Source organism: Rhinolophus sinicus, chromosome 5, assembly GCF_057876585.1.
Source record: "Rhinolophus sinicus isolate RSI-liver-muscle chromosome 5, RSI-T2T, whole genome shotgun sequence".
In the NCBI taxonomy this organism is placed as follows: domain Eukaryota; kingdom Metazoa; phylum Chordata; class Mammalia; order Chiroptera; family Rhinolophidae; genus Rhinolophus; species Rhinolophus sinicus.
This window is the reverse complement of record NC_142505.1, coordinates 105753502-105766465: the sequence shown is the minus strand read 5'-3', so window position 1 is coordinate 105766465 and position 12964 is coordinate 105753502. Positions and strand designations below refer to the sequence as shown.

Below are 12964 nucleotides of genomic sequence, written 5' to 3'. Positions count from 1 at the left end.
ATGTATCAGGCTTTTCTTTTATAATTTCTGCATTTTTGAGTCCTACATTGAAAAAAGCTTTCCTCACTCACAGGTGATAAAGGAATCCCCTCACGTTTTCTTCTACAAGTGGTAAGGTTTCGATCTTTGGCCCATTTGTGGTGTCTGGAGTCTTTTTTTTCCAAGTGGCTGTCCGATTGTCCCAAGATCACTTATTAAAAAGTCCCTTGCATCCCAGTGATTGGAGATGCCACCTTCGTCATACACCACATTTGCACTTGTACTTGGGCCAACTTCTGGCCTTCCTATTCTGTTCTGTTGATCTGTCTGGCTAGTCATGTTCCCATCTACACCAGTTTAATTGCTAAGGCTTTATGGCATGTTTTAGTATCTGATAAGGCTTACCCCCACCACACTGCCCTTCTTTTTTAGTTTTCCTGGCTATTCTTGATTGTTTATTATGTTGTATCAACTTCAGAATCAACTTATTTAACTCTGGGGGAGGGGAGGGAACACCCTCAGTATTTTCAATGAGGATCACGTGAAATGGATGTATTTACCTGGACCAAATGGACATTTTTATGGTATTAAACATATTATTATCAGGGGGCTATCTTGGAAGTACGGGCCCTGTTAAGGGTTGAATTATCTGCCTCCTAAATGATACGCTTAAGTCCTAACCCCCAGTATCTCAGAACGTGACCTTATTTGGAAACACAGTCTTTACAGAGTTAATCAAGTTAAAATGAGGTCATTAGGTGGGACCTAATCCAATATGACTAGTGTCCTTATACAAAGAGGAAATCGGGACACAGGCACACACACAGGGAGAAGACCATGTGAAGATGAAGGCAGAGATCAGGGTGGTACCTCCACAAGCCAAGGAAAGCCAAAGTGCCGGCAAACTACCGGAAGCGAGAAGAGGGCCCGGAACAGATTCTCCCTCACAGCCCTCAGGAGGAACCAGCCCCACCAACACCTTGTTCTAGGACTTCTGGCCTCCAGAGCTGTGGGACAACACATTCCTGTTGTCTTAAGCCCCGCCACTTGCGGTAGTTTGTTACAACAGCCCTAGCAAACTACTACAGACCCCTCGGAGGGTCTCTTAGGCCAGAAGTGATCAGCCCAGCTGTGACTTTAGGACATCAAGAGGCGCTTGTGTGCTTTCCTGTCCCTGAACCCAATCCAGCCCAACCAGGCCTGCTTCTTGCCTGCCTGAAGTTGGGTGAGTGAACCAATGAATGCATTGGAAAGCTGGAGGTGTGACTTCACTCTCAATGGGTGGCCAAAGCCACTGAGCTCAGGGCCAGTGAATGAATCATTTGTGCAATGTGGCTTGGTGAGTCAGGGAGCGCCAGGCAGAAAGCCTGAGTGTGGGGCATGTTTCCTTTCCCCTTTCCTTTTGAAACTAGAAGGAGCTCCCTAAGAGTCATCATCCCAAGAAATGGTGAAATGGTGTGACATGCTACCCTCATGACACACCCACTGTGTGCTATGGAGAGATAAGGACAAAGGACTTAGAAAACGGAGGGAGGGAGCACCAGGCACCCAACTGAGCCACTCACTTGCTGAGCGCCTTTGGACAAGTGAGTTAACTTCTCTGGGCCTCAGTTACCTCATCTCTTCGCATGGGGGTGGTAATGGTTCCTGCCTCACAGTGTCATTATCACACAAGGAAATAGCCATAAAGCACTTAGCGAAGTGCCAGGCTCATAGCAAGTGCTCAAGAGATTGGTAAGTATTATTAATGAGAGGTGCCCCCAAATAGGTCACCCACAAAGGTGAAACTGGGGTGCACAATTTTGGCGTCTTCAGCCATTGATGGTGAACACACCGACAATAACGTTTTCTTCTCCTTCCCTCAGGGAAGAGTTTGGAATAGACAAACTATGACCTCATTTGCTCCCTCCAACATTAATTAGTGTTTTCTAATTACAAAAAGGAAGTTACATCTCCATTTGTATTCTGTCTAAAAAAATTAGTTAATAACAGAAAGCTGTCACTTCTCACCCAGTGTCAGTTCCCCCGGCAGCTGGGGTGTGGCTTCGGGCCGTGTTGGCGGGCTGTGTCCTTGGTTCAGAGACAGGCTTGCCTGACTCATGGAGACCCTGCTATTTCCTGGTCCCTCTGCTGGGCTCCCAGGCTCATCTTCATGAGTTTATCCAACAAAAAACCTGCTTTGAGGTTTGTGCTAGTGGGACAGACAAATGGGCAGCCCTACGGACTGTTCACACATGCTACTGGGGCTTCATCTTGTTTCAGAGAGAATCTGAGAGGTGGTCTCTTGGGGCTATGACTGCCGCATTTTATAAGGGAGGAAACTGAGGCTCCCAAGGGGAAAGTGGTAGATAACAGAGACCTATCTCTCCAAGGTATTTCGTCCAGACATTTCTATTCTACATCAGCCTTTGTCTGCAGGGAGGCATGCCCTCCTCCCGGCATCTTTTCCTCATAACCCTCTCTCAGGTGAGTGGGGGCACCCTGTCTGGCCTCCCCAATGTCTACCCTGGCACTTAGCACCTGGATTATACCTGTTTATTAGCAAGTCAGTCCCCCTGCTAGAATGTGTGCTAATTGAATGACTGCAGAATTTTAATTACTGCCCATTTTAAACCGTTTTAAGTTACTGTATTCTACTGGATCTAAAATGTCAGCAGTTAAAAGACCTTCGCTCATTAACTTATGTACCAGTAAGAAAGAAAAACACTACTAATTATTCCACTTTGACGAATGTGAAAATATGAGAAATGTGCCTATTCAGAAAAAGAAACAGCCACCAAAATGGAGTCACCTTTGCTAAGCCACGTCACCGAACCAAACTTAATTCTTAACCTAATTTCAGTTTTAGCCTTTCCTAGGAGTGGAATTTTAAACTAATCAGTCTGGAATTTCCTGACCAACACTAGCGAGGTCATGTGCCTGATAAGACCCCTTGCCTCCCCCTAAGGGAAGGTGTTCTTGCCTGAAATAATCCACTCTTTTAACTTCTTAGCCTCACCCTCTTTCTGCCCATCAAAACATTCCATTTTGTACAACCCCTCAAAGCACGCTTCTAGTTGCTAACGGCCCCATCAGGAATCGCTTCATAAAGCAAATTAGATCGTCAAATTTACTCGATTGAATTTTATTTTTTAACATGCCTTAGGCCCAACGAAATACACTATAAAACCAATTACTGCTTTTAAACACATCCTAGGGGGAGAAGATTTTATAAATATCCATATGTTAATAACATCAAAGTTTACTCAACACTTACCCTGTGCCAGGCATTCTTCTAAAGTGCTTTTCATCCATGACCTCATATCAAGGGTTGGCAAACTTTTCCTGTAAAGGGACAGAGGTAAATATTTTAGGCTTGTGAACCATGCAGTGTCACAACTACTCACCTTCCACTGTAGTTTGAAAGCAGCCACAGAAGATAGTAACTGAATGGGTGTGGTTGTGTTCCAGTAAAACTTTATTTATGGTCACTGAAATTTTAATTTTACAACTTTCACGTGTCACAAAGTATTCTTTTGATTTGTCCCCCAACCATTTAAAATGTATAAACCATTCTTAGCTGGTGGGTTGTAGAAAAGGAGGGAGTGGGCTAGATTTGGCCCATGGGCTATATAGTTTGCGGCATGGCCATCTCATATGATCTTGATATAGCCCCTACAAGACAGATGCTATTATTACCCTCTTTGTACACATGGGGAAACTGAGTCTCAGAGAGATTAAAGTGACTTGCCCAAAGACACACAGCAGGTGAGTGGTTAAACTGGGATTATAACCCAGGCAGTCTAATGCTGTAACTTGCTTTTAACAAGTTACCCTAAATACTATCAATGTGGTTTAACCTTAATTATCATTGCCTGTTTATATTTTTCACTGATTGTTGTTCCTGATTATAAAAGTTCCACATTTGTGCTGAATTATTCAAACCATACAGTTATAAAGAAGAGCATGAAAATAATCCTAACCTCCACGGATAAATACTTAAGGGTTAAAATATACAGTTCCCACAACGCTGACTAGAATTAGAATGTTCTGGACACTGAGTGACTTTGGAGAGGTTGCCTAACCTCTCTGGGCCCTTGTCTCCAAGAGGGGGCCGGCTGAGATGACTTTCTGTGGTCCCTGACCGTGGAGATCTGTTTGTAAGGATTGTGCAATGGCAGCCGGCTCTGTCCTAACTGACTGGGTGTGGAGGGTGAAGTCACCCTTCAGCAGCCCCATAGGATGGGCCAAGTGGCCGCTGAGTCTCTGCCTGTGGCGCCCCTAAGGCCCAAGGCACTGAGTAGCTTCAGAGAGGCAGCAGGGACACCAGGGCCTGAATTGGGGGTCCTAGGAAGTCTAGGCTCCCCCCAAAACTGCTGCCAGGGACCGCTGTGCCCCGCGAGCAGAGATCCAGGCAAGCTGGGAGTCAGAGGCTCCTCCCAGTGCTGCTTGGAGTGGGAACGCACAGGCAGAGGCATCAACCGGCGGACGTTCCGACAGTGAAACCCGCTCCATCTCCCAGTCAGACAGGCCCAGGGTCTGGACCTCCGTCTGATGATCACCCGATGTGTGACCTTGAACTCGTCCTCTCTCTGAGCCTGTTTCCTTGCCTGTGAAACGGGCGGTAACAACCACTTCACGGTTCATAATCCTCTCATGATTAGTTCATGAAATGATACCTGCAATGCAGCTGGAATAGGGGAGAGACCTAATAAATGGCCATGTCTGTTTCCTGCTCTTCTGGTGGTTTTCCAACAGTGCGCTTTGAAAAAATTCTTCCAGCATGCCACGAATTGTGGACCTACTACGTGCCAGGGCTGCACTGAAGGTAGGAAGGTAGGGAGGTCAAAGAGGAAAAATAATCACAGCGCTGCCCTCAAGCAAGTTCAGGGAGGGGAAGATAGGACCTAAGGGACTTTGACACAATCGGAATGTTGGGACAAAGTTACCCAGGGCCCAGGGGCCTGAGAAGTTGGAAAGACCAGGGAAGGCTTCATGGTGATGGCACTTTGGCTGGGTCTTGAAGGATGAGGGAAGACTGTGCTCGAGCCTGGCAGGGAGAGGTGAAGCAGTGTGAGCAAAGGTGTGGGGGTGGATAAGGATGAGAAACATCCGGGGAACATAGGCCCACCGAGTTTGTCTACAGAACAACTGGAGAGTCAATGAGCGTAGCTGGGAGCTGGGCCAGATGGGTAGGTGAGACCCAGTGATGGTGAGCTTTAGATCTGGTGGGAGAAGGGGAGTCATGGAGGGTATTGAGCAGAGGGAGGAGCCACCAGACAGCCCAAGAAGGACAGTAAAAGGGCTGTGGATTCTGAATGGTGGGAGCCAGCTCCCTTTCCCAAGAGCCCCAGGCCCTTTCTGAGCCATGGTCTTACTTAGTCCTACATGGATCATATTCCCAGTTTACAAATAGGGAAACCGAGGCTCAGAAACATTAAACCTCTTGTCCAACATCACAGAGCAGGGAACTGGGGCCACTTTCTGTCATCTGTGGGAGTGCCACCCTTTCTTCTCCTGTGACCCCAAGACAGATCCAAAGTTGACTTTGAGGGCAGGATTCGGACAACGGTTGTTAGGTAATGCCAACCCTGGCTACACTGAGTCTCTCCACAACCCCTAGACATAATGTTATTATCTCCATCACAGGGGGAGCGAGTAGAGGCTCAGCAAGGGGCAGTGATTTCCGCAAGGCCACACACAAAGGTGGGGTGTCTGGGCCAGGCCTTCTGAGTCAAACCCTTCCCACTACCCTGCACTGTCTCCAGGTGTATTCCTAGGCACGTCTAAAATCGGGAAGAGCCCAGGTCTGAAAGGCCCCGTTCTGTTCCGAGTCAGCGTCCACTGATTCATCCTCCTCCGTGCCCTTTGCCCACCAGGCCCACAATTCCAGCCCTTCGTGTCTTCTGTCACCACAGACCAGATTAGGCTGGACCTCTCTTTGGCTCCTTTGCCAGCCAGAAGCAGCATCTCCACTGCCTAGACTGGGTGTCTCAGTGGCTACATCTTTACCATCAGACCCTTTGACCAGGTGTATTAGTTGGTCTCAAGGAAGGACCTTTCCCTGTGCTGGGCCTCTGTCCCTAACCACACCTTCTGGTGTCTTGTGGTGACCTCCTCCCCAGGTTCTGGTGCCAGGCCCGGAAATACACAGTGCCATGGTGATATAAGAACTGCTCTGCCGGGAAGGAGAAAACCAAGAGATTTAGTGAATCACAAGGAGGAGAGCAGTAAGACCTGGGTTCCTTACACCCACCATCTCTCACCTGGACCTCAATCATCCACAAAGTAGCCAGTTGTAAACCCATTGTACGGATGTGGCCTCAGAGACTTAGTTGGGGAAGAGATTCACCTAGGATCACAGAGAAGCAAAATGACAGCCTGGGGTCCAAGCTATGCTCTTTCCAGAAGGGGAAAAGGAGGAAAACTTCACAGCACTCAGCAGGCACCTGACTCCAGGGCCAGACCACCAATCAATATTTGTATACAATGGTTCTCTTTTTGTATTTTATTTTAATTTAAAAAACTTTTTTTCCCCCAACAGTTTTCTTTTTTAAAAACGTGGGCAGGGAAAGGTATAATGAATGCTCTTGGTTAAAAAAAAAGAAATTGGGGCAGATCAAATTGGTATGCTGTGAAAAGTCAGCAGCTGTAACATTTTATGATTCAATGCAAAAAATATGAATTCCTCAGCTAAATAAGTAGTATAAACAAAAAAAAAATTCTTTTTTTTTTAAACACAGGGTGGGTGTTACCATTATCTGAGGACCTTTCTGCTGCCCTCAACCAATGTTCATTTGCAGGTAGAAGACACCCTTTAAAAAAAAAAAAAAGCACTCAGCCCTGAACTTTTCTAGAACTTAGGCACAAAGTTTGGGCATGTGTGAACACGGTAGCTAAGGGAGGCAAATGCAGAAGTCGCCTCTGGTGATACAATCACTGATCAACGACACAGTGTGGCAATGAAATCCCCCCCCCCCCCCAGGAGGAGAGCGGAAGAAACCGCAAAATGTTCCTGACTCGGCACCCTGGTCCGGTGGCGCAATGTTTGTTTGTGTACCTAGCACGTTGGTGTTACGCAGCGGGCTCCACTGCCCAGGGGGCCGTCGCTAGGGCTCAGGGCGCTGGTGACCGAATGGGGTCTTCCCAAACGTTTGTCCAAGTCCTGGAAATCCTATCCTCCTTAAGCGCCATAGTATTGGATTTCAAATTCAGCCCATATAGATGGCGAGAACCAGGGCGAGGGTGTCGGGCTCGGCTCTCGTTCCTAGTTGCGGCCCCCGAGCCCAGCCCCTAGTAAGCCCCCAATCAGTATATATTCGTGGAGTAAAGAGATTGAGCAGCCCCATCTTGTCTTAAGCAAACGTGACCAGAAACATGCCTGGTGGCCTCTGGGGGCGCTGTCTATCGCCTTCTCAAAAGGCAAACCCCTCACAAGGGCGCCTTGCGACCCCCCCACTGAGATTTCAGTCCCCTGACCCGCTAGCTTTAGGCTCTACGTCTTCTAGGCCACACGAGTAGGAAGAACTTTTTTTTTTTTTTTACTAGGGGTTGGATTGGAACGCATTTTACTTATTAAATGTATGTATTTTTAAGTAATTGGAGTCTGGAAAACATTTCCTTGAACCCCTTCATCCCAACTCACCCTGATTGTTCTTGGTAGGAACATTTCTATGGACAAATTTGCTAAAATTTTCTCCAACCCTCATTTCAGGCTCCTCTCTTACCCCATCCCCCACCTGGCAGTGTAATACTGGGCAAGTAAATCGCTTCTCCTTGGGACTCTGTTTCCCCCAGTTGGGGCCAGGAAATGAGAAGGGGCACACGTGTATGCAACAGCGCAGGAAGCCACTTTCCGCTCGGGGAAGCGGCGAGGGTGTGGGGAGGGGGCACGGCAGGTGGGGAAGGGAGGCAGAGGCCGGTGGCAAGCTGCCTGCTCTCCCAACCGCTCGCATCCCCGCCATCGCTCGGCTGGCAGCGCGCCCTCCTCTACTCAGCGCTAGGCTGGGAGAGCGGCGCGAGCCGGGTCTCCGGGGACGCGTCAGGCGCAGGCCGGACGGCCGAGCTGGGGGCCGCGGACCAAGCCAGCGCGCGGCCATCGGATCCCGTTCTGTAGCCGATGACGTCTTCGCCTCTAGCTCCGGAGGCGCCAAGATGGGCAGGGCGGGTGACGTCACCGCCCCGGTCACGTGACCGCCATTCAAACAAACAAACCCCCTCCCCCTGCGCGCCCGCCCCGCCCCTGTCCAGGGCACATAAAAAGGCACTCTTGGGGCTGGGCTCACTGCGAAGAACGACCAGGCTGAAGGTGCGACGCGGGCTAAAGGGGTAGTCAGGAGAGCAGCACAGAAACCCGCAACACAGCCCCTGTTCAGTCCAAAGGCAGTTTTGGGTACCGCGCAAAGAAAGCCACCAAGGTCGGGCTTTTCCTGGAAAGCCTTCTCCCTGCCCTTGGCTTGGAAGACAAAGAGTACAGGAGGACTTACACGCTGGGGGCACTGGTACCGGCCATGGTCATGGAGGTGGGCTCACTGGATGCTGGAAGCCTGCGGACGCTGCTGCGGGAGCGTGCGGCGCAGTGCCTGCTACTGGACTGCCGCTCCTTCTTCGCTTTTAACGCCGGCCACATCGCCGGCTCGGTCAACGTGCGCTTCAGCACCATCGTGCGGCGCCGGGCCAAGGGCGCCATGGGCCTGGAGCACATCGTGCCCAACGCCGAGCTGCGCGGCCGTCTGCTGGCCGGCGCCTACCACGCCGTGGTGCTGCTGGACGAGCGCAGCGCCGCCCTGGACGCCGCCAAGCGCGACGGCACCCTGGCCTTGGCCGCCGGCGCGCTCTGCCGCGAGGCGCGCGCCGCGCAAGTCTTCTTCCTCCAAGGTACGCGCTCCGGGAAGCTCGCGGCGGGCTGCACGCCCCCTGCTGCCTTGGCGCGGGACTCGGCCCCTAGCTCCTGCCCCACCTGGAGCCGCGGGGTCGCCCAAGTCGTATTCTGGGGACTCGTCATTGGCTTTGTTTGGCTCCAGGAACAAAGACTCCCGGGGTAACCTTCCAGTCCTGGTGGGTGGGGGAGTTGTACGAAGGCGCCCTGTCCCAGCGGTACTAATGGAAAAAAATGAATGTCTTTGTATTCTCAGGAGGATATGAAGCTTTTTCAGCTTCCTGCCCAGAGCTGTGCAGCAAACAGTCGACCCCCATGGGGCTCAGCCTTCCCCTGAGTACTAGCGTCCCTGACAGCGCCGAATCGGGGTGCAGTTCCTGCAGCACCCCACTCTACGATCAGGTTAGTAGGGAGCCGTGCCAGAGGGAAGCAGGAACAGCTAGCTGGCAAAGGCCTGGAAAAGCAGTGCTAGTGAGAATAGAGAAAGTGGCTTTCTCTATTTATAACAGAGGGGACTCAGGGATATTATTTATTCCGTGGTTAAATGGTCTGATGGAGCTGATTCTCTTAACCGTTGGCACCATAGAAATGACCATTGGCCCTGCCCAGGCAAATGGGCTCAGTCCCCTATTTGTACTCCAGCAACAGTGCTGAGAAGTTCAGCCAATATGTGAAACTGACTTTTCCAGCAGGGAGTTTTTGTGGGGGTGTGGGCACTGGCAGTAACTTTGAGCAAAGCTTGACAAGTGTTGGATATTTCTGAATTTCAGGGTGGCCCGGTGGAGATCCTGCCCTTTCTGTACCTGGGCAGTGCCTATCATGCTTCCCGCAAGGACATGCTGGATGCCTTGGGCATCACTGCCTTGATCAACGTCTCAGCCAATTGTCCCAACCATTTTGAGGGTCACTACCAATACAAGAGCATTCCCGTGGAGGACAACCACAAGGCAGACATCAGCTCCTGGTTCAACGAGGCAATCGACTTTATAGGTAAATGGAACAGATTCCTGGGACTTCTGCCTCACTCCCCCAATCTTAGCCACTGAGCCCAAACTACAGCAAGGACTTGAATGGCATTCTTCTCAGCCTTCCTCCAGACATTAAATACCCGTCTGGTGTGGGTTAACGTCTCTGCAAATTAGAGATTTGATGTCCCACTTTACAAATTAGTAAACTAAGGCTCAGAAAGTTGAATTGATTTGCCCAACATCCATCTGCTTACTGGATGCTCAGTCTGGGTTTAAATCCCTCTGTTCTTTGCACAGTGCCCACATTGCCTAAACAGTGTTTGTGTGATGGCATGAGGTGACATTGTCTGCATAGGACACACATGACATTTTTTAGCCACCCTATGCCTGGAGTTGGGGCCATTCTCCTGAGCTCTCAAGTAACCAGCCGCCCTTTGTTTTCCAGACTCCATCAAGAATGCCGGAGGAAGGGTGTTTGTCCACTGCCAGGCAGGCATTTCCCGCTCAGCCACCATCTGCCTCGCTTACCTCATGCGGACTAACCGAGTCAAGCTGGACGAGGCCTTTGAATTTGTGAAGCAAAGGAGAAGCATCATCTCCCCCAATTTTAGCTTCATGGGCCAGCTGCTGCAGTTTGAGTCTCAGGTCCTGGCCCCACACTGCTCGGCAGAGGCTGGGAGCCCCGCCATGTCTGTGTTGGACCGGGGCACCTCCACCACCACAGTCTTCAACTTCCCAGTCTCCATCCCCGTTCACTCCACGAACAGTGCATTGAGTTACCTGCAGAGCCCCATTACGACCTCTCCCAGCTGCTGAAAGGCCACGGGAAGCCATCTTCACAATCCACTGGGACTCCAGGCTCCTTCTTGAGGGGAGAAATGCAATAACCCCAGGGAGAGAGCTCAAGAGGGCTGGTCCTTATTTATTTAATTTCACCCGAGTTCCACTGGGTTCCTGAGCAGTCACAGTGATGATTTAGTGTCAAGACGTTTGCTGAACTCAGCACATTCGGGACCAATATATATATTGGGTACATCAAGTCCCCCTGACAAAAAGAGGCAGAGAGAAAGGACTCTGTGTGAGCCCATTTCTTCTTGCTTGCCCCTGTTTTTTTTGTAGAAACTTCATGCTTGACATACCTACCAGTATTACCATTCCTGACGACATATACATATGAGAATATACCTTATTTATTTTTGTGTAGGCGGTCTGCCTTCACAAATGTGTCAACTCCTAGAACCAAATACCTCAATTTTTGTGTTTTGAGTACTGTAATACCCTGTAAATATATCCTAAGTAGGTTTGTTTTCAGCACTGATGGAAAGCACCAGTGTTATTTTTTTTAGTTGTATGTTTGCTGATTATTTATGACCTGAAATAATATATTTCTTCTTCTAAGAAGACATTTTGTTATATAAGGATGACTTTTTTTATACAACAGAATAAATTATGGCATTTCTATTGAACTCGCAATGCTTTATTTCTTGGGCAGCCCCTGATCCCTGTCCCACTAGTGAAATGAGGGAGACTCTGGGCAAGGACCTCCAGGATGTGTGTTGGGATCTGATGCTATACTCTGGTGGCCCCTCGGTCCCACAAGATGGCCAGATTGTAAGGGGGGTAGACAGGCGCAGCTGAACACATAGTATTGTATCCAAGTGTCCCCCCATGTATCCCTTAACATGTCACCCAGGGGGCCTGTGTCCCCAGAGCCAAAGCTAGAAAGAAATTGTCATTTGCTTGGGTTTGGTTTTTTTCATTTACTACCTTCCCCAGCGTAATATATAAAGCTAGTCATGAGGACGATAGTTTTCCAAAACACTTGACATACATTCCTACTACATGCAAAGCGGTGTGTGCTCCCTGCTCCCAAAACAACTCAGCAAGAGCTTTTGTAAACAGATGCTGGGACCCACAGGGCCAAGTGGCTGGAGTGGGGGAATGGGGCCTACATCTGTTTTGTTTTCTAATCCTATGTTTTGCACTTGCCTGTCTCAGATACTCTCTTTATGCTTTTGAAAAGACCTTTATTTTTTTGTGAAAATAACACGTCAGATGGTTAAAAACCCAAGCACTGGAAACAAGTACAACATAGACAAATCACCTGAAAGTCCCACCCCCAACCTGACGGCTTACGTTTGGCACACATCCAGTCACCATCTCTACCTATGTACACAGCGTTTTTGGTAGCTGCCTCCAGGTCACTTGCTCTGATTTCATAATTTTGGTGAAAAAGATAGGCAAGTAAATCTGACTTGCTCTAGGGCAATATTCTGGGTTTTTACTCTCTCTTGCCAAACAGGCCAAAACAGCAGGTGTAATTGACCACCAACCCATAATCTAATCTATAATGTTGAATTAAATAAGAGTGAATCTCCTGGCTTACTGGCCCCTTGACTCCTGCCCCCACTACTTGTTTCTGGACAAAGTGTTGTAGGAAGCAGGAAAGAAAACATCCTACTCAACTCTAGTAGCACCCTGAGTAGTGATCCTTGTCCAATCCCATCATTCAAGGTCTTGACACAGAATCAGTGTCCTTGACCTTTCTTTACTGGTTCACCATCTGCCACCTGCCTCCCAGGATGTGAAAGATCCCTGTGTTCTAAGTTCTAAGAACTTAGCCTGGGCTGGCAAGCTCATTTCCTCCACTGGGCTTCCGATTGCAAGTCTGTTCACACCTTTCAAAACAAACTGTACCCAGTGTTTTTATCAAACCCTAGGAATTTACTATTGCCAGCATCTCCCTTCGTGGAAATGTACCAGCAGCTTCAAGCCCATGCAGATGCCACGGCTGATTTCCCCGTGGGCTCCGGCCATCACTTTCTATTTGGCAGGCACTGGTTGAACCAAAATTAATCTCCAATGTGATCCACGCAGTGGAAAAATACAGCGGCTGCCTAACAGAGCCTCCAGTGAAAACAATTCACTCACTTCTCCCAGCACAAGCCACTCCACCTCCTGCCAGCCAGGGAGAGCCACCGTAACAACCCCCTTCCCCATGTATCTGATTCCTGGTCTTCAGGTCCTCCAGAAAAATGTCACTTTTAGCCTGAAACTGCTTTTCTTAGGGGGGAGAAAAAAGGTAACATGATGAAAAGATGCTTAAACTATTAAAATGTGTGATTCTCAGTGGGAGATTGAAATAGAGACAATCATTTAA

General features: G+C 49.2%; 2 protein-coding genes across 2 annotated transcripts in view; one reads left to right on the top strand and one right to left on the bottom strand.

Annotated features, from left to right (window-relative positions):
• Positions 1-3288, bottom strand: part of ERGIC1 (endoplasmic reticulum-golgi intermediate compartment 1) — a 127818-nt gene extending 124530 nt beyond the window's left edge. The window contains exon 1 of the mRNA XM_088798774.1: positions 3236-3288. Coding sequence (XP_088654900.1) covers positions 3236-3273 — 38 coding nt within the window. The 5' untranslated portion in view covers positions 3274-3288. The remainder of the gene's footprint in view (positions 1-3235) is intronic.
• Positions 3289-8231: 4943 nt separating this feature from the next.
• Positions 8232-11270, top strand: DUSP1 (dual specificity phosphatase 1). Its single transcript, XM_019741327.3, has 4 exons — positions 8232-8835; positions 9093-9238; positions 9607-9826; positions 10250-11270. Exons 1-4 carry the CDS (start codon positions 8469-8471, stop codon positions 10618-10620), a joined length of 1104 nt encoding a protein of 367 aa, XP_019596886.2. The 5' UTR covers positions 8232-8468; the 3' UTR covers positions 10621-11270.
• The last annotated feature ends 1694 nt before the right edge of the window (positions 11271-12964 follow it).